Source organism: Anabrus simplex, chromosome 8 (assembly GCF_040414725.1).
Source record: "Anabrus simplex isolate iqAnaSimp1 chromosome 8, ASM4041472v1, whole genome shotgun sequence".
Taxonomy (NCBI): domain Eukaryota; kingdom Metazoa; phylum Arthropoda; class Insecta; order Orthoptera; family Tettigoniidae; genus Anabrus; species Anabrus simplex.
Genome location: NC_090272.1, coordinates 190,165,016 through 190,191,735, shown reverse-complemented (window position 1 = coordinate 190,191,735; position 26,720 = coordinate 190,165,016). Strand labels below are relative to the sequence as shown.

General features: G+C 36.3%; 1 protein-coding gene across 1 annotated transcript in view; it reads left to right on the top strand.

The window, feature by feature from the left end:
- The window catches only part of slo (calcium-activated potassium channel slo), a 1,051,052-nt gene that overhangs the window by 889,836 nt on the left and 134,496 nt on the right, over nucleotides 1-26,720 (top strand). The window contains exons 16-17 of the mRNA XM_067152575.2: nucleotides 21,821-21,850; nucleotides 21,940-22,066. Of these exons, the coding sequence (XP_067008676.1) occupies nucleotides 21,821-21,850; nucleotides 21,940-22,066 (157 nt within the window). The remainder of the gene's footprint in view (nucleotides 1-21,820; nucleotides 21,851-21,939; nucleotides 22,067-26,720) is intronic.

Sequence of the window (26,720 nt, the reverse complement as noted above, 5' to 3'; positions counted from 1 at the left end):
CTTAGTCCTGTTTTCTGATAGGGGTTGGGGATGAGGCAAGATTAAATTAACTGTTTTTTTTTTCTTTTTATTGTCAGGTGCCGTTCCTGACACAGACCTCTGATGAGGATCTAATAGAGATGAAATGAATGATTGCGAATGAAATTGGATAAGGAGGTGGAAGGAATTGGCTGTAGCCTATGAATAGCAACTGTCCTGGCATTTGACTGGAAGTGAAAATGAGAAATAGAAATTTAAATAAAACAATTATAAAAGAAAAACATTTTGACATTAAATGCAATTTAGAATCATTAAAACTATCTCATGAAATCAAAATTAAACAAGGTAAAATACACAGACACTAACAGCAGGATGTGGACAGCAGAAGGAACCTTAAGAGGTTGTGGATCGAAGAAATTTTGTGGCTGAAACTTCGACCAAAGAATAATTTAGCTAGTACCTACTTATAGTAAATACTTATTTATTATAAAAACATTAAAGATAAAGAAAAAATTTAACACTCTGGTAACGTAAACATGAAATAGAAAAACCAACCATAATGTAATTATGTTGCAGTCTTACAATCTTGCCAATGCTAATCTTCATGGAAAATACTTTTAATGTGAAGTGACCACCTTCACCAAAGAAATAAATTACAGGACATAGGAAAACATGTTAAAATGAAGCAGAGTTACTGTCTGTCTGTTAGGTCATCAGCCCAGAGGCTGGTTGGATCCTCAAATAGCACCACCAAAGGTTATGCAGTTATAAGGAAACGCCAAAAACCAATGGCAGCACCAAAATGAGGTGTACTAGGCAAGATAAGGAGTGAGGTACTTTGCCATTGCTTTCCTCACAGAGTTACTGAGGTCAAGCTTAATGAAAAAATTAAGTTACAAAACTCATAGCAACGTGAAGTTGGATGTAAGACATCTTTATGTTATCATAAATTACAATTGAATTCTGATAGAAAGATTGACAGTTAAACTCCTGTGACAAATTAAAACTTGAAATAAAATAAAATTAAGTTACATTAGGAAATTTAAGATTAGCTCACCCCAAGAGAAGGCAAGAACTCCAATGGAGCACAGAGCTCCTGGACAAAATGTCCACTCTACATGATGCCGAAGACAGAATTCAGACACTCTGTGACGAGCTTCCCGAAGGAAGCTCACGCTAGATGGTGTAACCGGAAATGCCACAGCAAAATTAATGACCAATAACCGCACAGGAGTTACCTTTGGATTTATTTAAACCAATCAAATTTAAATGTTTAATTGAATGCTTGTTAGGAAACCTCTCGAAGTTTGTATCTTGTGTAAGTCCTAGAAAAATCAGCACGTGCAGTACAGAGTGTCCCACAAATTTCAATGATAAAATTTAATACAATTTGTAAATTACCCAAAATTTACTTGATCTAGGTCATCTCTTTAAAGCAAAGCTTGCCTTTATAACTGTAGTGCATTAACACTCAAAGCCGCTCTACTTAGTATTAACTGTGACTGACAGTATTTGCATTTAAAGGGATAATGAAAGAACTTAATATCTAAGATTTCATTTTTAAATTTTTTTTACCATATGCTTTGTCGCACCAGCACAGATGGGATAGGAAAGGGTTAGGAGTGGGAAGGAAGCAACCACCACTTTAATTAAGATACAGCCCCAACATTTGCCTGGTGTGAAAATGGCAAACCATGGAATATCATCTTCAGAGCTGCCGACATTAGGTTTTGAGCCCATTATCTCCCGAGTGAAAGCTGATAGCTATGTGATCCAAGTTGATATAAATTATATTCAGTAAACAGCCAAAATGAGAAATTTCTTGGGTGCTTCATCATAGCCACTTGTAGTTGGTGCTATAGACAGATATTAGCTAGATAGGGAGGATTCAGAGAACAAATGCATTAAATGTTGATTGGTTGAAGGTGTGTAATAAATTCTCATTTTAATTTGAACACAACACACAGTTTATGATTTAGTTCAGTTGCAGATATACACTAGTGTCCAAAAGTTAAGCGTAAGTTACGAGTAAGCAGGGCAACAGGAAATAGACTGCAAATCGCACGACATTTGCACCTACCAATCTTACATGTTCGCTCTGTATAGGAAAGGAGTGTTCCCTGCTTTGACTAGCGGCATAACCGCAAGGTGAACACAGCCGGTGCCTGCGCCCCATATTTCCTCAGTCGCCTTTGCCCTGTTATAGTGTGTGGAGTGTAGCCTCATGGTGAACGTGACAACATAATGGCACAACAACGCCATTTGGACCCCATTTTGCAGGGTAGAATACTCGGCCTCGTGGAAGCAGGCCAGACACAGACCAAAGTCGCCGTATCCTTGAATGTGCCACAAAGGGTTATTTCCAGGTTTTGGAGACTATTTCGAGACACAGAAGATGTTAGTCGTAGGCCAGTACCAGTGTACAGACAAGAAATGTGTTCCACCTATCAATACTTATTTTTATAATAAACACATTTCTTGTCTGTACAGTGAATCCAATCAATATGGAAAATGAAACTTATAAATAATAATAATAAAGGCCAGTACCAGGTCGACCAAGGGTAACCACCCCACAGCAGGACCGATATCTGACCTTAACCGCCCGACAAAATCTGAGTTTACTTGCAAGGCAATTGTCGGCGGAGATTGCAGCTGTCTCAGGGGTTCCGTTTCCCAGCAAACTGTGTACCAGAAGCTCAGAACAGCAGGGCTATTTGCTCGATGTCCAGCGGTGTGCATCCCGCTCACTCCAGCACAGAGACGGGCCCGTTTACTGTGGAGCCATCAACATCGAAACTGGACCATGAATGAATGGAGGCATGTGCTCTTCACAGACAAATTTTGCTTCAGTTTGCAGAACGATTCCCATCGCACATCAATCTGGAGAGAACCGGGTAGCCAATACAACCACAGGAACATTGTGGAACGGGACCAGTATGGTGGTGGTGGTCATGGTGTGGGGCGGCGGCCTGATTGAATGGCCGTACGGACCGGCACATCTTCATGGGTGGTCTGAGGAACACTGTTAATGCTCGGAGATACAGGGATGAGATTCTGAGACCACATGTTCGACTCTTCAGAGATGCGGTTGGTCCAGACTTCCTCTTAATGGACGATAATGCTTGACCACACCGGACTGCTCTGGTGGATGAATTTCTGGCTGGGGAAGACATTCATCACATGGACAGGCCAGTGAGGTCTGCGGATCTGAATCCTATAGAACATGTCTGGGATGCATTGGGGAGGCAAATTGCATCCTGTCAACCTCCACCAAGGACCCTCCAAGACCTTCACATTGCCTTTTCAGAGGAATGGGATTGACTGCCACAAGAGCTCTTGGACCATCTGATAGAGAGCATGCCACATCGCTGTGAAGCATGTGTGGCTGTTAGGGATAACCATACACCCTGTTGTGGAAGACATTGTCAAGTTTTGTTAGTTGTTGTCAAAGGTGTACCTTAGCTATCAAAACCTTTCTGACACTGTTTTTTTTTTTTTTGACAAGTTGTGTAACATATGGTGTGCGAGTCAGCTTCCGTTTGTTCAGCAGTCCGTCTGACATTCCTATCGGGCAGTATGGCCTCGTTTAGTGATTATGCTTAACTTTTGGACACTAGTGTAGTTATGAGAAAACAGAAACCTTGTTCCATCAACCTTCTTATCAGAGGAGAACAATTCCCTTCTATTGTTTTTCTCTGAAATGGAAACTTAGGCGTAACTTATTTGACCTTCAGTTCAATGTTAGTAAATGCTGGAATAGATGTATAGTAGAAGAGTTAAGCAAAGTGATTTAAGAAGAAAGATTAAAGAATTTGGAAGTGATGTCTTCATCCATCTCTCTAAGAACAAAAGTTAGAAATATTAACAAAAGAATAATGGCACTTTCAATGGAGATTACACATCCATTATTGACTGTTGATAATATTAGAGATTATGTAATTGATCTATGTTTCTTGGTCACTTTCTACTTCATATATGGTATAATTTTGCATTTTGAAAATCATGTCTAATTTGTAAGTAGATTACTTTTTTTTATTATTATTATTTTTCTTTCTATAAATTGATTCACTTCTTTTCCATGGAAAGTCTTTCTTATTTATCAGAAAATTTTGTGAACTTGCAAAGAGTTAAATTTCTGTCTTACCAAATCTCATGATGAGTCTGAAGAACTTCCTTCTATTGGAATTCAGTTATGAATATTAGTTTAACATTTTTCTTGTGGAATCATACATCAAAATATAACTATCTAGATCCTGTGATATGAAATATATATTTATTTTAATTCAAATTCATATGAATCTCTAGTTTTGCATTTCACTGAAAACTTGCTTTGAATATTATGATACCATTGTTTTCTTAAAATAAATACATTTGCAACATTATGTGCTTCATGTATTGTAAGAATGGTGGAATTAAAAAATAATTTAACCTTACTTTGGGACTAATGTCAGACTATGTAAATTCTACAAAGTAACTTAATTTTCTTTTAGTCTCTAATTCTACCTTCTAATCTTCTAACAACCTTTTGTTCTAAACTTTACTTCCTTACTTTTGTATTTATCTTCTCCTACCAACCTGCCAATTGTAGACGACGAGGACTACATGTATGCAAGTAAGTTAGGCTGCGTCTCGGGCTATCATCACGGCATAAAACTGGCACAGTTTTTTGTTTTATTTTTTATTTTTATTTTTTCTCTAAAACCTCAGTTTTAATTTATTTTGTCTTCCTCTCTTGAAGCTTCTAATTTACTCTCCTATTGATCTGCATATGCAAGAGTTAATACTGTACAGGATTTCAGGATGTAATTTTCTGTAATTACCATCATGCATTGCTGTTTTCGTTGTCATAAAATCAAAATGATAATGGCAATACAGTAAGATTGATGATATTACAAGATAATCTAACCCTTTAGAATGGTGTGGCATTTTTTTTCTCAGCATGATGAACTACCCTTCTGCAATACTTGTCTTAGCTTTGTTCCTTCTTTCTCTGTGTTTATATGTGTGTGATTATAGTCCTCAGCATGGTTTCTCATTATTGGTACATTAGTGTGTGTTAGATGTTGTGATAAATTTATCTTCTTTGTTGTTTGATGAATGTTGGCTCTTCTCAAGCTGTCAAGGTGGTGTGATATGGCTATGTGGTGCAGCACATCTTTGCAGCTCAAAATTTATTTATGCTAAAGTCCTGGGCAGCGGTGACTCATCTTTACATACCTATCACAAACTATTTGAAGTAATACCCAAGTTAAAATTTAATGCATTGGTATCATACAAACCAAACCAGACGATGGTTCTGTTGAACCTTTCCTCAGTTCTTAAGTACCTTAATAGTAATAATTATAAACATATTAATTACAAACATTGTTTTGCTTTCCTCCCCCATTAACACTAAAACAGAGTGTCCCCATGCCCCCATAAAATGTTAATATTAACATCAGAATCTACTGAGAATGCAATCCTAACTATCAAGTGCAATAAAATTCAATACTCAAACTTTTAGGAATGATAAGAGACCAAAACAAATATGTTCTATTAAATAACCATAGGTTGGAAATTGATAATTGACTGTTTGACATGATTGAGAAGAACTAGTACATTTAAACTTCATTGTAATATTTTATAAAAACTATTCAGAAATGTGGTTTTCTAGCTCTGTAATGCCATGCCATTGCCTTTTGTACGTGTTCAAAGACTCTAGTCATGTGCTGTAGGGAGTAAAAGCTGCAAGCAATGAGCTCTTACTCAGATTCAATTGGAGTCTCATACACCAGGCTCTTCAAGTTCCCCCACACAAATAGTAGCATGAGGCAAGGTCGGGAGAATGAGCATGCCATCCAGTGGGTCTACTGCAGTCGATCCACTGCTTGCTACATTTCTGGTCAAATGCTCTCAGACTTCATGAGGGAAATGAATAGTTGCATTATCATGCAGAAACAACTAATGTTAAACATAAAGAGGAACATCCTCGAGGAGCTCAGACAGAATGTTCTCCAGGTACTGCAGGTACAAGTTACCATTAAAGAATAATGAAAGAAAGTCAAACCCAATCAAATTATCCCCAATTCTGAAACACATCAAAAGTAACTTAATTACATGTTTTTGACCAATGGTTATTTAGTTAACTGTGTTCATTTTGGTCTCTTCTGTCATCTCTAGAATTTTATGTATTCTAAATACATATTATACCCAGTATAATACAATAGAAATTATTTTCACAGTAAAGTGTGGTTTTTTTTTTAAAGTTCTGTTTTGATCTAAGAGAGAGGTTCTCTGTTTTGTGAGAGTCGGCCAGTATCTCTCAAGACTGGCTCTTTAACACATAAGCTGCACTAAACTGGTTTACAAATACAGAGAAGTTTACTATATTAATGCTTGCACTCATTTGATATTGATAGAATTGGTAGTACTGTTTGTGTATGCTGACTGCATGCTTAATTTTAGCATGATTCAGTGTGTAACAATGTGTGTATTAAGTTATAGTTAAAAAATATAAAAACTTCCTCAAAGTCTGAAGCATCTCTACCTCTATAGTTAAATAAGATTTCTAGATGAAAGGTGTTTAAAATATTGTTTCTTTCTCTGTTACAAGGAGTTTGAGTATAACTAGTTTATTTTCTCAGTTGTTATGTCACTCTAACAATACTCATTTCTAAAACTTATCCAGCAATGATCATCATCGCTAATAATTAGGTTGCATTTATCATTTTAAATTTAAAATGAATTGCTAGTATTGAATTGTGTGTGCTGAATTTATCACACATGGACCTGTAGTCAAAAATGATAATTATTCTTGCATTTTGAGTGCTAAAAATAAATGTTACTGAAAAAATATAAAATACGTAATAAAATAGATATTCATCTGTAAGTACTAAAATAATATTACTGTGAAGGCTATAACTGCATGCTTTTAAGGAGTTTCTTTAATGTGTCCTGATAAGGCAAACTGAGCTTTTAAATTACTAGTTCAGAATTTCTGCTCAGTAGAATATGGAAATAATTTTAAGCTTTTGTACAATCAAGATACTTTTATGAATATGATCTTTAGATATTAATGAAGTTGAAATGGCCTCTGTTTTTATTAGCTATTCTTAAGTTAAAGTTGGGAGTGTGTGGTTTCTTCTTACAGATGATCACCACCCTCCCCCTACGTTCACGCCACCCGAGTTGCCCAAGAAGGTGCACGTACGAGGTATTTCCTAAATCAAAAAAACAAGCCTGTTACAAGCAAATTGCAATTGTTTCTATAAAATTATAAAAAGAAGCAAAATTGATTTGTAAAAACAGAACAGCTATGACTGGCAATGGGATTGGTTAATATTAAAATTACTTTTGTCTGGTAACTTTCTTAATGAGCTCAGTTTATTGTTCATTTACCAGTGTAAATTGGTTCAAAATACCTAAAGCTCCATCCTAACCAGTCTATGCTGAACTGTGCTGAACTTCCTGTCTGTGCACATGTAGTAGTTGCTTGAAGCCTCTTACTAGATCAGAGACTATCCTCATTGTTGAAATTGCAAGTAGGCACATTATTAGTGATGGCATTGGGTGTGTGTGAAGTTGCAAATATTATCAGAATTTTAAGCTCAGTAAATTTGCTGTGATGTAATTTTATGAAAATCTTCCAGTTTTGTTTTCTTTTTTGTATTTTTAATTTTTTAATCAGTTCCATATATAAGCTGCTGATGCACAGATTTGATATAAGTTGTACTGAAAGTCTGGCATATCTATTTCCAACAATTGATGTTTGTAGTGTAAACCATAATACAGAATAGAAAGACAATACCTTGGGTGGTGCAAGAAACAAACTCAAAATGAAAACCGTCCACCACCTTTTGCTTATTCTGCTGTTACTACCATTATGCTGGACTTGGTCGTTTTGTTCTTCTACTGTCAATTTGAAGTCATTTTGAACTACTTTCTCCTGGTTTATTCTTTCCTTCAGAATGTGTAAATTCTGAGCTATCATGTATTAACGTTGGTGGTTTGTTTAGCTTCACATGTTCTCAATATTCCAAAGATCATTTGGTTTTTAGGGCTGTTTCTTGCTCGGTGATGTCATTGAGAAATGGAGGAGAATATAAACAACTTTAGTTCTATCAATAGCATAAAATAATTTCCTGCTTCTCATTCCATTTGATTTGTTCATAAATTTTTATTTAGGATTTTGCATTATTATATCAGCTTTGAAGTGAAAGTAACTTGGACAATCTGTTCATCTGGTTACTACTATTATCTGTGATTATAATATTATAAAGAGAGAAAGTATAAGAGCTTGTATGTGGAGAGTAATTGTACAAACCACTCAACCAATTTCAGTACTTCTTTTCACCAATGGAAGCTATTCTTCTTTCAGACTGTTATATGCTCTATTTGAGGACAAGATAGTTTAATAACTGAAGAGGAAGTTGGAACATGTCTGGGACCTTTAAAAGTGAATGTGCTGTCTGAATTGAAAAACTGGATGTAGTACTTGGAGTTCAATTTTCTACAAAAAATAAACTGGAAGAAAATTTTCCTAATAGTTTTCTTTATCCAATAAAAACTAAAATAACTGTCTTATCAAACAAAAAGTATACATACAGGATTTCAAATTACTGTAAATTTCCTACAAAATATGAATTTTCTTCAGAATTTTACAAATTTGCCAGAAAACTGCACTTTTACATGTTAAAAGGGCAGGAACTTGCACATTGAGCAAGGTACAGTTGGATGAATGAAAATGATAATTGGTATCCATAAGTTGTACAAGACCAACAATCATTATACTCTTTCACTATATGAGAGAAAATTTGAGACAGAAGACAGTAACAGTAAAAGAAAATATGGAGTAAACCAAAGGCAATGTGCATCTAGGACCCTTGAAAGAGAATACATTAACTAATCTCTCAGATGTACAGGTTCTGGAAAAGGTAATATTTCCAGACAACGGCCTTAGACATGCTAATAGATGTAGTGGCCAAGGGGAGAGATGAAATTTGACAGAGTGTGATCAGAGGTAAGTTATTATTGGGCTCTTCACTGCTGTTGCCCACAGTGTACAAATCTAATGGCCAGAATGAGTGGCTTAGATGGTTGAGGTGCTGGCCTTCTGACCTCAACTTGCCAGTCAATTCTGGCTCAATACTGTGGTATTTGAAGGTGCTTAAACATGTCAACCTCGTGTTGGTAGATTGGCAGGCACGTAAAAGAACTCCTGCCGGACAAACTTCTGGCACCTTGGCGTCTCCAAAAACTGTAAAAGTAGTTAACGGGACATAAAGCAAATAACAGTACGGTATTACTGTATTTATTACAAATATGATGAAGTCTGTGTAAATACAGAAATGTTAACTTCAGCAAGAAGTGTGCGAGAAACCAGATCTAGTGAACAGCTGTACTCCTCAGGAAGCTGAGGCTCAACTTTCAGTAAAATTCCAGTTCTTCATCTGGTCACATTTCTATGTCTTTCTGATGGTCAGTATCATGCGCGAGAACTGTAAGACATTGCCAAATTTATGGTAAATTGGAGCAGATTGCTATCTCCATCTCACACAGAATATTTTGATCCTTAGTATCAGAGAACATTCATCATAGTGATTTGATTCTAGTAGGTAAACTCACTGAAGTATGTGTCTGAAAAAGATACAACCTCCAAGGGCCTTGACAGGATAGCAAAGGTACCAGACCCAAACCTACATGCTGTGAAATTCTCCACAAACACTTGATACTCTAGGATAGTGTTCTGGAGAAGTTGGCATTAAACAAGACGCATTGTGAATGATGTTATGGGAACATGTATATGCTGAACGCTGATCCTCTAAGATAATGATCACTATACTTAAATCTCTGATCTGAAACAGACATAGTTACTTCATGTTAATTTACTGATGTGGTGAAAGAGACACTTCATTACACATTCTAATAAATCATTTTTTAAATTGAATTGTACTGTATTGACTCAAATATGAGAAGGTCTCACATATAAGATGATTCTAAATTATTGGAAGGTATTTACAAGAAAAAATAAGTAATGGGAATAACTACAACACACTCAAGCTCTCCTGTAAGATAGATAATAATCCATTAAATAAATCTAAAAACAAAGTCTTATTTTAATACAAAATATTGTGGGATTTGCTCTGATAGGTAGCAGTTTATTGGCATAATCTGCTGTGGAAGGAATTGTACAATAGTAGCGAGACAACTAAACACAGTCCTGAACTCCTTGTCATTTGTATATACCAACAACTTACACTTGCCTTAAATTCAGTTATTCTTCCACCTCCAATACCATAATTCTAAAACCTTGAGGACTTATTAGTAGATAACACCATTTTCATTTCTCCTGCACGAATTCAGAAACTAGCCTATCAGTTTTGTTAAATTTTTCCTTTCTCTGATTCTTAGAATGTTTAACTTGATATGCTGACAATAGTCTTTCCACTGACTTTGGACATTGTACTTTACACTTGGAAACGGTGAACTTTTTTGCAGTTTTTATATTCTTTGTATGTTTTGCTATGTGTAAAAGCACAATTTTAAGTCTTTATCATAACTTCTCCTTTATTTTACTAAAGTGACAAAGATGCTCTTCTTACCAAACAATCCACTATGACTAGAATAATTACCAAAACTGAATATGTTGAAGAAATGACACAAAGTCCAGTGACAGTAGATCAAAGTCAGAAATTGGAAAAAATCATCAAAGCTCACGAAATTTCAGTTTGTGACCTTGAGTTTGGCTGTGATCCGTATGGCAACCCTTTACCACTGCACAAGCCAGTACAGTCGGGAAATGATACAAGTAGATCTTTATGACAATGAGTCTTTATAAATGTTAGGCAGTGCATGTAAGAGGACTGCATTTTTATACAAGTACATTGTAATGTGGAAAACCTTACAATTGGTCCAATACAGTAATTTATCAACATAGATTACATACTATTTTGTCTACAGTTATCAATATTGCTTGGGACTCAACCAAGAATTTGGTTGGTATAACCCAAGGTTATGTTGGATCTATTCTTGTTAGGTGTTAAAGGGGGACTGTAAACATTGGCAGCACATAATGTAAGAGTTAACAACAATGCGGGAGGTTTGGTATTGTGGGCGCACAGTTTGTGTTCACTTGTTAATAGTTTGGAGACTTGCCATCATAATTCTATTCTGTTCGTGTTCTGACAAGTTTTGAGGTCGTTAATTCAATACATGTTATATCTGTCACTGTGTTGATTTTACTTTTTTTTAAACCCTAAATTCAGTATAGATAAGATTCCGATTAAGAGAAAAGAATTTAAACACGAGAACGAACCGATTCTGTTAGTGTTGAGAAATCGGTATACAGGACAGGAAACGTGAGAGATTTCTGTCTGTTTAGCAGGAAATATGTATGTGTTTGTCTCAATTCCACCATGAATTGAGATCTTGTGAAAAATATCAAGCTCAAGTTTCTCTTAAATAACTCGGATCTTTTATTGTAGGGTTTCAGCCAACAAATCCCCTGTAAAATAAATATATTTAAGCTGATTAATATTTTTCTTTTCCTCCATTTTCAGAATAAATATTATGTGAAATATTCTACATAATATTACTAGCGTGACACACTGTTTGAGGACCACTACTCTAAAGTATCTGTTAGACTCATTATGATCAGTGGCGGCTGGTGGTATCTGAAGCTGGGTGTTGCACCAACATTTTCAGTGTCACATTTTTATTTTTTACAGAAATAACAAGAAACTCTTATCGTTTAGTAATGAACTACTTTCCTATTAAAACTGTAACATTACAACCCAGGGAATAAGAGGCTAATTATACACTGCAACTGCAGTTACTCTTAATAATAATGTTATTGGTTTTACGTCCAACTAACAACTTTTTACGGTTTTCGGAGACGCCGAGGTGCCGGAACTCTTTTACATGCCATTAAATCTACTGACACGAGGCTGACGTATTTGAGTACCTTCAAATACCACCGGACTGAGCCAGGATCTAACCTGCCATGTTGCGGTCAGAAGGCCAGCGCCTCAAGCGTCTGAGCCACTCAGCCTGGTACAGTTACTTTTGCCTCACTTAAATTGAAAATTTGCCGTCGTGTTTTTCATTGAAGCAAGATGTTGGTAATATTGTGGGTGGTCTGATATAGCGTGGAAAAGAAATTACCCAGCAAGTTGGTCGTGTGGTTTGGGTCGCGTAGCTGTGAGCTTGCATTCGGGGTATAGTGGGTTCAAACACCACTGTCGGAAGCCCTGAATATGGTTTTCCACAGTTTCCCATTTACACGCGAGGCAAATGCTGTGGCTGTAACTTATTAATGCCACGGTCGCTTCCTTCCAACTCCTAGCCGTTTCCTATCCCATCGTGCCGTAAGACCTATCTGCGTCGGTGCAACGTAAATGAAATTTGAAAATTTTAAAAATGGAAATGATATTACCTTTGAGAGAGGAGAGAAAGCAGGAATGAAGTAATCTCTGCAGAATGGCGCTATCTAACGGAGACATTTGAAACTGTTTCTCAGTAGGGGACTTGCTAGTTTCGTGCAACTCCCTGAGATCGATTCCGGCGAGCATGCAACCTGATGCTATGCAGGCTTAGGCTCGTCCCTGCTGAGGTACATTGCACCACGCTGTCTGCTAGGGAGTTGCTGTAGCAAAGCAAACCCCTTGAGTCTGATTCGAAGCCAGCAGTGTTTGTTGGTCCGTTACGAAGCATTAGTACAGCGAACGACCGAAGATGGTTAATTTTAACATGTTTTCGAATACATGTTAGTTTATTAAACTAAAACGTTAAAAGAAAAGATGACAAATGAAGTACAAAATTATTGGGAGTTGTGCAACCCTGCAACAATACCATGCACCGCCCCTGATTATGATGTAGAGAACCTTTCATTATTCATCTTGATCCTTTAACAGATAGTGACCTTCAGCATCTTGCAAATGTCTGTTGGCACAATATACAGTAACAAAATTTTTCATCATTCTTTTAACACAGCAGGAAAAAACTGTCATTTTTCAGAATTCAGGAGTTTTCATTGCCATTCTCCTCCATAATACAATAACTCGGTATTCATATATATATATATATATATATATATGAACTATTACCTACTATTCAAAGTACCTTTCTTTGATACTATAATTAAATGCCTAGTTTGAATAAGAATTTTATATCTTATTGTGTATATTTAAGAATATTATTTTTAGATATATTCCTTCTAGAATATAAATTTTATTACCAGTAGTTGAATTAATTTTAACTTTCAGTACTTTTCAGAAAGCTTATTAATGGTTTGTAGAATTTTCTATTAAACCGTAATTGTGTAACATCATCTTAAGGTTAACAGTATGAGAGAAAATAACTATGAGATATTAAAATTGTGTGTGTTGGAGTATATGATAAAACAAATCTGCCAAGAAAATTGCTGTGATTGCATACTTTATACTGAATATAGATGACCTATTCCTTCTCTCCATCCTTCCTTCTTATTCTTCTGTCTGTCTATCTGTCTGTCTTTCTGTCTGTCTATCTATCTGCTTGTAGTATATGCATGTTACAGCATGATCTAATTAAATAGTATGTTACAATTTAAAATTCAGATTTTACAGTACTTGAATGTGCATGCAAATATAATTCTGTAAGTCCTGTACCTCTTCCCTTACTTCAAAAGTCGTTCTGATGATGATGATGATGATTATTATTATTATTATTATTATTATTATTATTATTATTATTATTATTATTATTATTATTATTATTATTATTATTATTATTGGAAACTGCAATCAGATATTCAATATAAGAATACATTAGAATTTAGACTGCTGAGAATATAGCAGTGTTACAATTGATATTAAATAAGAATGTTGCAACATCAAACATGGCCATTCCACTTAAAATTTTCATTTTGAAAAAACAAAAATCACAGTTAAGTCTCCATACTCCATGGAAATTTTTGTTTACTAACCTGAGTCAAATACCATAGTCTTAAAATTGGACTTCCATAAATAGGTGTTGCCTTTCTTAGTGAACTTGCCTCCTATTACAGGCAATTTGCTATCAGTTTTACTTTATTATTGTATAATTCATGGTATACTCGTATAATATTCATGGTATACAATTTGTCATATTTTAACTAGTTCAATTGGGTTGTCCTTAAGTGATACTTTCCAATGTTTCCAATTTTTGAGTTGGTTAACGTATTCATTAGAATGTCCTACTACTTTCACTTAGTTATCTGATGTTAAATTAAGGTTAATAATTGTACTGGCTAAACAACACAAAAATAACACACATTGTAACAGTTATTCTCCATTGCTTTTCATTAAGGGCCACTGGAACTTCCATACTCTACACCACAGGCACTAGTGAGGAGAAATGGGGTTTTTGCAATGCAGGAATAATTTTTTTTTAAATTTTTTTTATATATATTTTTTTTAAAATAATGATATGATACTGATATGAATGAACAAGATTACAAATTTGAACATAAATGAAGGTCACAAGAATTTTGTTTAATGAGAAAATGAGAGCAGGTTCCTTCTTCATAGAGTCCAGCCACCTTAGTCTGGGTCTACGTCTTGTTGTTCTTCCTTCAGTCTTGGCCTCCATCATCCACTTGGGCATCCTTTCCTCTTCCATCTGTTTAAATATCCAAACCATCATAGTTTTTTCTCAGTTCCATTTTCCTTGCCAATTTCCTTCTGGGCATCCTCATTTCTTACTCTATCCTTTATCTCCCCTTATCGCCGTCTTAGTGGTCTGGATTTTACTCTTCTGTCTTTTCGTATGTGTCCAGGTCTCTCTGTTACATATATCAGTATGGGGCACTGATACATCTTATACATTCCTTGCTTCTTCCTTCTTCCAGATTAAGTTTCTTGCACTCTGGTAAAATGCATTCCCATTCCTTTTACTGATTTTCATAACCAATCGTGGCTCCTGCATCAGTTAACTTTTTGAGTACTTGAAGCTTTCCACAATTTCAAGGTTTTATTCCCCCAATTTTTACAGAACCTTTCCATTCTCTCTTACTTCGTGTCAACATCTTTGTCTTGCTCTTCTCCACACTTTTCATTCCTTGATTATTTTCCTTCATTATGTCTTGTTGACGTTTTACTTTCTCTCCATATGCTCCCCACACCACAATTACCTGCAAACATCACCACCTTCAGTTCCCAAATTTTTCCTTTGTCTCCTTTATAGTTTCATCCATTACCATTATGAACAAATAGCAACAGCACACTTACCTATGTTAGTCCAGTTACATTTCAAAACCATTCTCTCAAAACCATCTACAGGCTTCTGGACACTACTGCTACATGTTCAGTCAATTAGTCAGTCACCACTCATCTGCATTTAAGGCGGTCACCCAGGAGACAGGTTCCTTATCAGTTGTTTAACTAACCTTTTCTTAAATAATTTCAAAGAAGTTGGATATTTATCAAACATCTCCCCTGGTAAATTACCAATCCAATCCCTGACTCCTCTTCCTATAAGTGATTATTTGCCCCTGTTTGTCCTCTTGAATTCAAACTTCTTCATATTATGATCTTTCCTAATTTTAAAAACATCACTTATTCATTTCCTAATGTCATTCCTTACCATCACTCCACTGACAACTCGGAATGTACTGCTTAATCAGGCAGCTAGTTTCCTCTCTCCCAAGTCTTCCCAGCTCAAAGTTTGCAACATTTTTGTAACACTAGTCTTTTATCCGAAATCGCCTGGGAAAAATCATGTCTCTTTTCTTTGGATTCTCTCCAATTCTCAAATCAAGCAAACATGGTGAGAGTCGTATACACTGGAACCATACTCGAATTGTCTTACCAGTGACCTATATGCCCTCTCCTTTACATCCTTACCACAACCCTTAAATACCCTTATAACCATATGAAGCGATCTGTTATTTTTATTTACAGTCCCACTTGTATGATTAGCTCAAGAAAGATCTTTATAGGTACTTAGTGATCATCATGAGATACATTCTCCTCAACCTGACTTTTCACCCTGTTTACCACCATACCATTGCCTGCTGTCCATCTCACAACATTGTTGAGCACTTTGTACATTGTTTATTATACAATGCTTGCTTGTATTTATCATTTGTTTCCAATTATTGGCTATAAAAGTGGGGTGGAGGAAGAGGGAAGGTTTGGAAGACTCCTGGGGATAAGAAGAAAAGAAAGAGGGGACCAAATTCATCATGCTAGTTAGGCGTTTAGTAGGAATAAATAGAAACAACACTAGTCTCAGCCAGGGTATCATGATTCTGTGCACATCTCATGTGCTTTTCTCTGTATATGCAGTATAAAAACTGGTATTGTTTTTTGTTTTGTCAGTAAATTAGTGGGTTTTCATTAGTACAGTATTACTTATGAAATGAAATGGCATATGGCTTTTAGTGCCAGGAGTGTCCGAGGACAAGTTCGGCTCGCCAGATGCAGGTCTTTTGATTTGACGTCCATAAGCGACCTGCATGTCGTGAAATGATGAAGACGCCACATACACCCAGCTCCCATGCCAGCTAAATTAACCAATGATGGTTAAAATTCCCAGCTCTGCCGAGAATCAAACCCGGGACCCCCGTGACCAAAGGCCAGCGCGCTAACCATTTAGCCATGGAGCCGGACAAATATTACTTATAATGCTGGGCTTCAGATGGAGTAATTTGTGGTAAAAACTACATCTAAACCTCATCATTGAGTAAATACCACATCATCTCCACTACAAGCATTAAATATTACTTGTCCTAAACAGTCAATTTCATTATTGGAAAACAACTCTGGAGAAGTAAGATGAAATATTGGACTTAAAATTTTCATTGATTCTCAGACATCAGAGTAGTTAAAATTTCATTTTATTTCAGTACTCAAATTTAGAGATGTATCTTTGGACTTGCCTATTGGAATGGTTTAAAGTAGATTTGCCATATAGCTTAAAATAGTTCATAAGCATTCAACTTTCTTTTCATTTCACAGTGACTAGTTATCAGACATTTAAAGAAAATATTGAAATCTTAGAATTAATTTGCATGAATAAGGAAAGTAGTGTGTTAGTTTTGCTATTGCATTTCACTTTTTCAGTGCACTGTGACACTATAGTAGTTCTTTGTAGTGGTTACATTGAAGGAGTAGATGTAATAATGTGGTTTCCATGTCTTGGTTGTGAAAATTTGTGCATAAATTTGATTTTATTGCCACAGTTTTTCCATAATCGTTATGTATGCAATAGATATTTTCAATCATAATAATTTGCACTACAAAAATTAAATGGTGCAAATTACTATTGTTACTAGTAATTGCTAGCCATATTTTGTGCAAAATTCAATAATTATTCTAAAATCCCTGCATTTAATGTAGACAAAATAATAAATTATACAAGACAGTGGCTGGCAATTAAATATTTCATGTTCTGATAGAATAATATGGATTTTTTTGAGAATGATTGTTCGCATTACAATGGAACCTTTGTACACTATTTGAAATGTTCACAATATTCAAAATCATATAGCCTACATATTTTTGCACAACTATTTATGTCCAGATTTGTTATTGTATGATTAATTTATAAATTATTTATTTTAGGTTCTATGCCTTTCTTTAATAAATTCTTGTCATGGAAATCAGATTTGTAAGTTCAGTCATGCCCAGTATTGTTTAGGTGACATGAAACCATTTCCAGTAACAATGAAGTCATTTGTCAGTTGTGCTTTAGAATTTGTTATGTTGGGAACTATCTTGGCAATTCAAATGCAGGAACCAAGGAAAACTGCTTCCATTGAAATTAAGTGGAGTTTCAACCAATTTCTCTTTTTAATTGTCTCATTGTGTTCATCCTTATGTTATTGCTGTCTTCCTTCCTAGCTTCCTATCTTTGATGTATTTTTTTGTTTGCTCCATTTCCATAATTTATATCAGATCACTGAATTCCTTTCCTCCTTTTCTTGTTGTCCTGTATTCTATATAACTTCTTGTTGTCATCACCACCACCAATTGTCCACTTCGGCAGGCTGGACTGTACAAGCTTCTTCCATAACCTTCTGTTCTACCACCACTTGTCTTTCACTATTTTCTCCCATTCCAGGTTCCTCAATGCCATGTCATTTTGCACCTTGTTCATCCATCTGTCCGTCCATCCTCATCTCTTGGTCTGCCTCTAGATCATTTTCCAGATACTTTTTTCTCATAATAGGCTTTGGATGTTCAGTTTGATGCCATCTTCTCAGGTCACCAAACCATCAACCTTGACTCCTCCAGAATATCAAGTACATTTTGTTGCAGCCCTAGTTGGAGGCGGACTGTTTCGTTTCGGATTCTATTCTATCCTGTCCTGTCCTGTCCAGTCATTTTCACCCCATACTTAATCTGGTGAACTTCGTCTTTGTTGTTTGTATCCAACTGTTGTCCCTCCTAGTTACGGTGGCAGCTTCTGTTCCATAGGTTCAGTAAGAAACAGGTGGTATTTATACAATGACACTTTAGCTTACTGGAGGAAGCTTTAGTTCCACAGAATCGGTGAGGCAGAAATTTAGAAGTTTGCAGATACTTAAACCCTACTGTTAATTTATTGGATTAATCTGTTGTTTGCTAACAAAATGCTGCCAGTATAAAATGCTGTACTGTTTTCATGTTTTGCTGTCCTAGTTTCAGCATGACAGTTTTGTTCTCTTTGCTCTCCACCAAGCATACAACTTTTATTTCATTCAATAATGTTGTTCCTTATGTGATCTTAGCTTCCTGTCTTTGATCTATATTATTGCGTGTTCCATTTCCATTACGCATATTCTCAGTTTTGTTACTTGAGCTTAAGCAATCCTAAGTTCATTGCAAAATCAGGATGTAAACCCCAGGAACTGTAAGAGTTGCAGAATTTTGGGGACAGCAGAAAAACTCACTCTTTGAGCAAAGGGAATTAATCATTTAACCCTTTGCAGTACAACTGATTTTAAGTGGTAGCATTAATCTAGCCCAAGTGAATTTTGAGGAAAGCTTGTCTAATGATTAGGCCAGATGGCAGAGAAACCAAAACACCTTTAGGCAAACTATGGCTCTGTTTAAATTAATTTTGTCAGGTGAATACCAAATGTGTCACAAGAGTTCTTTTATTTGCCTATATTGCACAAAATGGGAGTGCTGAATGGACTTTATTCCACCCTTCAAAAATCAGACTACTTCTGCCAGGTTTAAAAATGTGATTTTGAAATCCAGAGGTCAGCATTATATCTATGATCCACAGAAGGAACTGTATAAAATAACTAAGGGTAGAACTCTGCTAAAATACAAGGGAGAACTTCAGGGTGGGGGCGTTAAGGACCTTGGCCTGTGAAGATGACTGTTGTCCAACCAAATGACCTGCAGATATTGGAGTGTTACGTGGTCAGTGTGATGACATCCTTGGTTGTAGTCCATGGTTTTCTTGACCGTATCTGTTGCCTCTTACATCAGAAAGCTAGTAAACACTGTTCCAACCCACAGTCTAGAATTAGTGTCAATGCATTGGTGAGGAATCAAACCTGGAGCTCTGAATAAGAGGCAGGCATGTTATCCCTACACTCTCTACACCACGCGTCTGGTGCACAGGCATGAGGAATTGTTTTTGTGTGGTGTATTGCCAAGTTCTGTTCATGAATAAACAGTTCAGAGCTGGTTCTAAGCCTGAGTTTTCTGCTTACAAATACAGCAGACATTAAAGTAGCAAGATAGATTACTGATGCTTTTTTTTTTGCTAGTGGTTTTACGTCGCACCGACATGGATGGGGCTTATGGCGATGAGGGGAAGGCCTAGTAGTTGGAAGGAAGCGGCCATGGCCTTAATTAAGGTACAGCCCCAGCATTTGCCTGGCATGAAAATGGGAAACCATGGAAAACCATCTTCAGGGCTGCCAACAGTGGTATTTGAACCCACTATCTCCCAGATGCAAGCTCACAGCCGCGCGCCCCTGACAGCATGGCCAACACGCCCGGTGATTACTAATGCAAACATCTGGGAATGATAGTAGGGCATTCAGCATGACATATAACAATTTTAGTTAGGAATTGAACATATTGGCTTACGTAGTGGTATTATGTGAAATGGAGGTATGCAAGGTTTTTTTTTTTCAAATGGTTTTATTGAACGTCAACACTTGTGGTAGTGATTGTTGTTTCAAAGAGCAAAACATGATTGTCAGCCCTAAATTGAACAATGAGGGCAAGAGAAGAGAAGAGAGGAGAAGAGAAGGGGTTCGAGTAAGAAACTAGTCATCGATTCTCCACTCCAGTAGGCTGGATGCAGAAATGAGCAAGCCTCCTCCCTAAACTTCTATTTTGCCACTACTTCTCCTCTGGTATCTTCTCCCATTTTGGGCAGGTCCTTTTCTGTATGGTTCATACAGCAATCTCTGTCTGCCTCATCTTCTTTTTCCATTAATCTTTCTTTGAAAGAGAGCCTTCGGCATTCTTATTGATTCCATTCTCATAATGAAGGCAAACCATTCCAGTTATGATTCTTTTAGAATCTGTTGTGGCACTAGATGAAGATAGACTGAAATGTTCATGATTTTGTTCATTCTGGTTTCCTGTATGCTCAACCGAAAGAATTTCTGTTACTTGTAGTTGACTGTTGTCCGCACTGGTCAGTGTTGCAGTTTCCTGTCCATATGTCAGAATGGGCAACAAGTTAACCTTATGAAGTGCCAGGTTTACTTGGGTGAAGCTTGTGTCTCATAGTTGGGAAAATGACTTGTAGAAGGATGTAGCCACTTCAACACTGCTGTTAATTTCATAGATAAGTCTGTCTTCAGCCAACAAAACTATCCAGATGTATTTCAATTGCTGAATCATTTCAGTTTCATGCTGTCTAAGTCTCAGCTTGACTGCTTTGCTGCCCCTGCTCATCATCAAGCATACCATTTTAGTTTGACTGATTTTAAATCCAAACTTGCCAAATTCTCCTTTCTACCAGTTTGGTCATTGTTGTATCCACTCTCACATGGTATCATCCACTAACACGAGTGTACTTGTATTTTTGTTGTTCTTCTAGAGGATGATAATTAAAATCTGTATTTAAAGGGAAGAAAAAGGGAAGTGGTGAACTTACGTCTATATCAGAAGTGGATTATTCTTTTTCACTTTGTTTAAAACATTTTACTTGTTTATACAATGGCCAAATATAGCATACAAACTGACATGGATAATGACAGTTGTACTGTTTCTTGATTGGGGCGAGTGTAGTTCCCCATGAAATAATGAAATTTCAATGCTCCTATTCTACTTTTAGTATCATGAATCTAAATTTCTCTTAAATTTTTATAATCTTACCTACAAAAGTTGTAAACAAAGAGAAGACATACACTAACCTTTCCAAAATGTATCTTAAATTCTGAGGTTAAAATGTCTAATTTTACTTCATCAAGGAATATTTTGATGAATTGACATTCCGTAAACCAGTCAGAAGTTGAATACAGCAAAGTGAAAGGCTTACATGACCAAACAAAACTTGAAAATTGCATGGAAATGCATCTTTTTAAGATAGTTTCATTTAATCAAAGTCTGAAATAAATTTGTATCCCAAATAATTCTTTTTTCTAATCTTGTATGAAAGTTCCATTGTTTATCCTGTAAAGAATTTTTTAAAAATTAATTAAATGGTGACATTAGTTTTTATCCATATTGTCTAGATATTATTCTAGTTGTAGAATCAAACAATTTTTAGACCCTCCTCCCCCACTAGATCTAGAAATATTTGAAATGAAAGGAAGTTCAATACAGGCCTATAGGCAAGCAAGTTCCTTCCTTTTATTAGTTTCGCCTCTTGATGAAGGCAACTTCCCGGGTGCGTGTTTCCACAAGTAGTTCATTAACACTTCCCCCTTTTGTCTTTTCAGGTGAAGCGGGAAGAGAAAAAGAAGACGCGTGTAAGTAGCTGCACAGTATTTATTAGATGTCTTGTCCTAGATAATACACATATTCAGTATAAGAGTATAATAATTGTGTTTTCCCTTAGTGCTGAGAAACCACCGCAACACCCCGACAGCTCTGGTCAACTCAACTAAGCAGGTGAACAAGGTGAAGCCCAATGTCAATCGTACCACACCAGACAACCTGGGCTCTCCTAACCAAGGCTACAACAGGTAGGAGCTGCTGATATGCTTGTCAGATATATTGTGCAATATATTCTGTTTTCTTCAGGAGAAACATGCATTTTTTAAAGAAAATTTTGAATTCAGAAATTTAATTTTCAGCATGTCATACTTGTCCATGGTTAGTTAGCAGTTAAAATACTCATCAACATTTGTGGATTTTTCCAGCAGGCTGGTTAGGATTTATGTGAAAGATATGCCTCTGTTTCTGTCTTTGTGAACTTTTTCTCTCATTACATCTTCCAGTGTGACATCTGATTGGTCTTCTTCCAGGAACAACCATCTGCAATTATTTCCTGGGAATTCGAGTCTCCTGCATGTGATTAATATGGGCAATTGATGATATAGATGTTGATTATTATAATATGGGCAAGCCATTTCAGTCGTGCAGCTCTCAATCTTCCCTCCATTGTCATGTTCACCTGTATGTTACTTGTAATGTAATCCTTCTTGATTCTGTCCCTCTTTGTCTTTTACATACCTGATCTTGGAAATATTAATTTCACATGCTGTATTTAATACACAACTCTCCAAGCTATATGCCATTGTTGGTGGAAGGTTTGATTTGAACATTGTCCGTTTTGCTCATAAAGGAACTGCCCCAAACTAAATTCCGCAGTTCATAGAAGTAGTTGGATCCTTTGGACAATGTATTTTGTACTTCTAGTTTAACATTCGTATTACTGAAAACAACACGTCCAATATTTTGTAGCTTAAGTTTTTCACACATTCAAGCATGTGGTTACATTGAGTGGGATTTTGTATTCATTTTCATGCTACTGTCTTTTATTTGGTCACTGTTAACTTGTATTCTGTAAATTTGCTGCTACAACAATCCTACCTTTCCCAATGGGAAAATCATCAGCAAAAGCAAATGCATTCAAATCTCCTGAATTCATAGCTTTATTTTCCTTGATAATAATAATCATGAGCATGATGAAGAATAATGGGGACAGTGAACTGCATTATTGTACTCCTCTCTTTGTTGGAAACCATTCTGATCTGCCATTTCCCACTTGCACACTGCTTTCACATCTTTCATAAATTTGGATATTCCAAATTAAAGATTTGGGAACCTTTAGTTTGTCTAGCCTTTCCCATATTTTACTTGTCGGCATGCTATCATAATCTTTCTTTAACTCCATAAACAACAATTAGGGTCTTTCCCTTGGTCTAATATCTGTCTATGGCAAAGGTAAAGTCAGTTGTCCCTCTGTTGTCTGAAACCATGTTGTTCTTCAAACTGGTGTTCTATTATTGCTTTTGAGCTGGAGCATAAAAAATATAGGCCCTATTTAAGTCTGTACAAAATGTGCTTTGTGCTTGCACATCACGTGTCGTCGCTGACATAGTTATCACTTATGTTACTACTGATACTATTAGTATTATGATTCATAATCACAGTACTACCCAGTTAATATTCCACAACAACATTAAACAAATTTGGGCTCACCACAGACCAGTGTCATGAACATGCACAACCACAAGCTACATTAAACTACTGTATATAAGCTACAAAAAAAAAAAAACTCTCACCAATCATTTGAAGCAAAATTTCCTTCCTGACTTTTTATAGAATTCCCTGGTGACAGTTTGGGATTAAATTTACACACACAAGCTTTATTTTGCATTTTAAATTCTTAAGTCAGAAGAGATCACCTGTTTCTAATTATATTTCAGTTTTTGTCCACAGGATGAACACAAAAAGGTTTCTCAAAGAAGTTTAAAAGTACATCCTTCCTATTTCCCTATTAGTACTTGTGATTGCTATGCTTTGTTTTGTTTCAGTTGGACTCCAGTCTGGCAAACCCACAAAATTACTGTGTGCGTATTCAGTATATACACTCACAATAACAATCTAACTCTACTAATCTTACCCTAATTCATTTGAATACATACACATACATACGTACATACATACATACATACATACATACATACATTAAATGTTGAGTTATGTTTAGTATGGTGCTTTTACCTTATTAACTAATAAAAATAATTCTTCTGTATGAACACTAAAAATATTACTTACACATTATAATGGTCTACTGTAATAATTAACATCCCAAAACAAGACATGCTGCAATCATTGATTAATCACACAAACTAAGGACAGTTAAGATGAAAGCTTGGATTTGAAGGGTTGGCAGCTTTTTAAGGTGTAATGTTTTGCCATAACTGTTCCATCGCAACTACGAAACAATTTTCGCTCTCCTTGAAGAGCCCTTACTTGACCAACAGCATGTTATGTTGGTTCACATCGTGTATGAGTCAATGAATGGCACATGTTTGCTGCCAGGTGGCGACAAGTGGCACTCCCTTGAAAACCATTGCAGTACTAAAAGCCCTTAACCTTCCAGTACTCACATGGGGTAATAAATTACCCCAACCTTTGGAAAATGACCGACTTTTTTTTTTTTTTTCCCTGTCACGTCTTTGTGCGTCAGTACGTTTCCGGCAGTGACGCAGATTTGACTGCGGTAACATATTACCCCATGCAAGCACTGGCAGAAGTAAATTGGCAGACTCATGTTTGGTTATTTTCATTTTTGCGGGTGTGTTTATTGTGAGAACCACTAGTTACTTTAGTGTAGACGGTAAATATGAGTCGTGATATAGCCGGGAACATTATCAAGGACCAGGAACGAATTCGTCAATTCCTTTCTGAATTATCTGATGAAGAATTAGTGGATTCAGAAGATGACTGTGAAGAGAACATAGAAACATCAGAGCATGATTCACTCTCAGAACAGGATGTTAGTGACTTACCTGAAGAGGACTGTGCCAATACATCAGGGAGTGAAAATACGCTTCAAACAGGCCCTGCCAAAACTACATATATGGACATGATGGTGTGACTAAATGGAGCACCGTGTCTCCTAAAAACAGTCGTACTCATGTTCATAACAAAGTTTCATCATACTTGCCTGGCTCTAGGCTGAAAACACGTGGCGTTACGGATCCAGTGACATTGTTTAATTATTTTATTGATAAAAGCTCAATTGCAGTGGAACTGGTGAAACCTAGGATAGCTGTTAGAATGGCACAAACAAGTTTGCCTCACAGTATCAGAGTGAAAGCCTTGAAAATGAGTTCATATGGTAAGGAAGAAATTTCCCAGACCTCCCTGACTCCACCCTTGACGAGAAAAATACTAGGATCATCCGGACTATGTGCTCTATGTCCTAGAAGTCGGGACAGGAAAAGCAAAAACTCTTGCGTGCTGTGTGAAAAGTACGTGTGCCAAGACCATTTCAGTACTGTGTGTGGAAAATGCCTCAACAAGAAAACCGATAGTGACTAAAGGAGACTAAACATCAGTGTTCAAATAGGAATGAAGTGTGATTGATTTTCATATTTCTAGTTTTTAAACTACATGAACTTGAGTCTATCTATTTTCTGCATGGTGTATATATTAATGGCAATAATAGGAGTTATATTTATTGTGTTTTATTCATTTATAAGGCCCTTAGTCAGGTGAGTCATGAAAAGAGCATAATTTCATTTTTAAGTTACAGTAAATATACATGAAAGAATTTTACCCCGCGCGAGCACTGGCGTGACAAAACTCTGCGAGTACTGGAGGGTTAACAGTTCTATGTGCAATTTTAAAATTGCAAATCAGCTCTTTTTTCCCTTCCCTTTCACCCGACAGGAGGATCGAGGACAAGCTGGTGAAAGACAAGTGACTTCATGCAAAACTGGTGAGAATTCCCCAGAACCACACATTGAAACTTGACTTGATTATAGACCCTTATTTGTTTGAGTGGGAATTTGAACTGGTTTTAATATATTTTTCTGTTCTTTGGTTTAATAGCTGGAATATTCAGCTAAATGCATGCATTGAATTGGAGGATCCACACATGGTTATTGCTCTTAGTCTCTTCACTCTGGTCTTTTCATTATCTTAATACAGGGTGACAGTAGGATAATTCCTTTGTAGTGGTACACTTACTCCTCCTTCCTCGTTTAGTCATATGCGGCAAACCAAATGACTGGATAACTTAGATCTGACATGTATACATCTCTCACTTTCAGTCAGCTGGTCAAAATGAAAACCTACCTTTATAGTGACAATCTGTAATTGTGTATAATAAATTGCATACATTGCAATATCAGTGAAAATAATAACTCCATATCAAAATATACCTTCTTCTATCTGTGTAAATAAAATCATAACAACTGGGTGTCTGTGCATTGACTATTTTGGCGAAATTTTTGCACAGCTTTCCGTTTAAGGGGTAATAATGACAATCTGCATATTTTTAGCTATAGTTTCTTGAAAGTCCTAAATTTTAACCCCCTCGCCCAAATCAACCTTGCCTCACAATCTACCACACGAGCTGAAAAATTGAAATTAAGCGAAATTATACTTTTTAGCTGGTAACCTATGGAAAACTTCCAAGATCCTTAAATTTTTCACTTTTTATGCCAAAGAATACAGAGATATGGAGGCAATTTAATGACGGTGCATACCTTTGTTTCGAGGTATTTCGCAGCTAAACAGTAAGTCCTATCACAAAACGGATGGCACAATCTCCGTTCAATTTGAAGTGATCTACAACTTTGGTCCTGTGGCATTTTGTCATCTCTCTCTCTCTCTCTCTCTCTATCCCCCTCCCTCCCTCCCTCCCTCCCTTATACG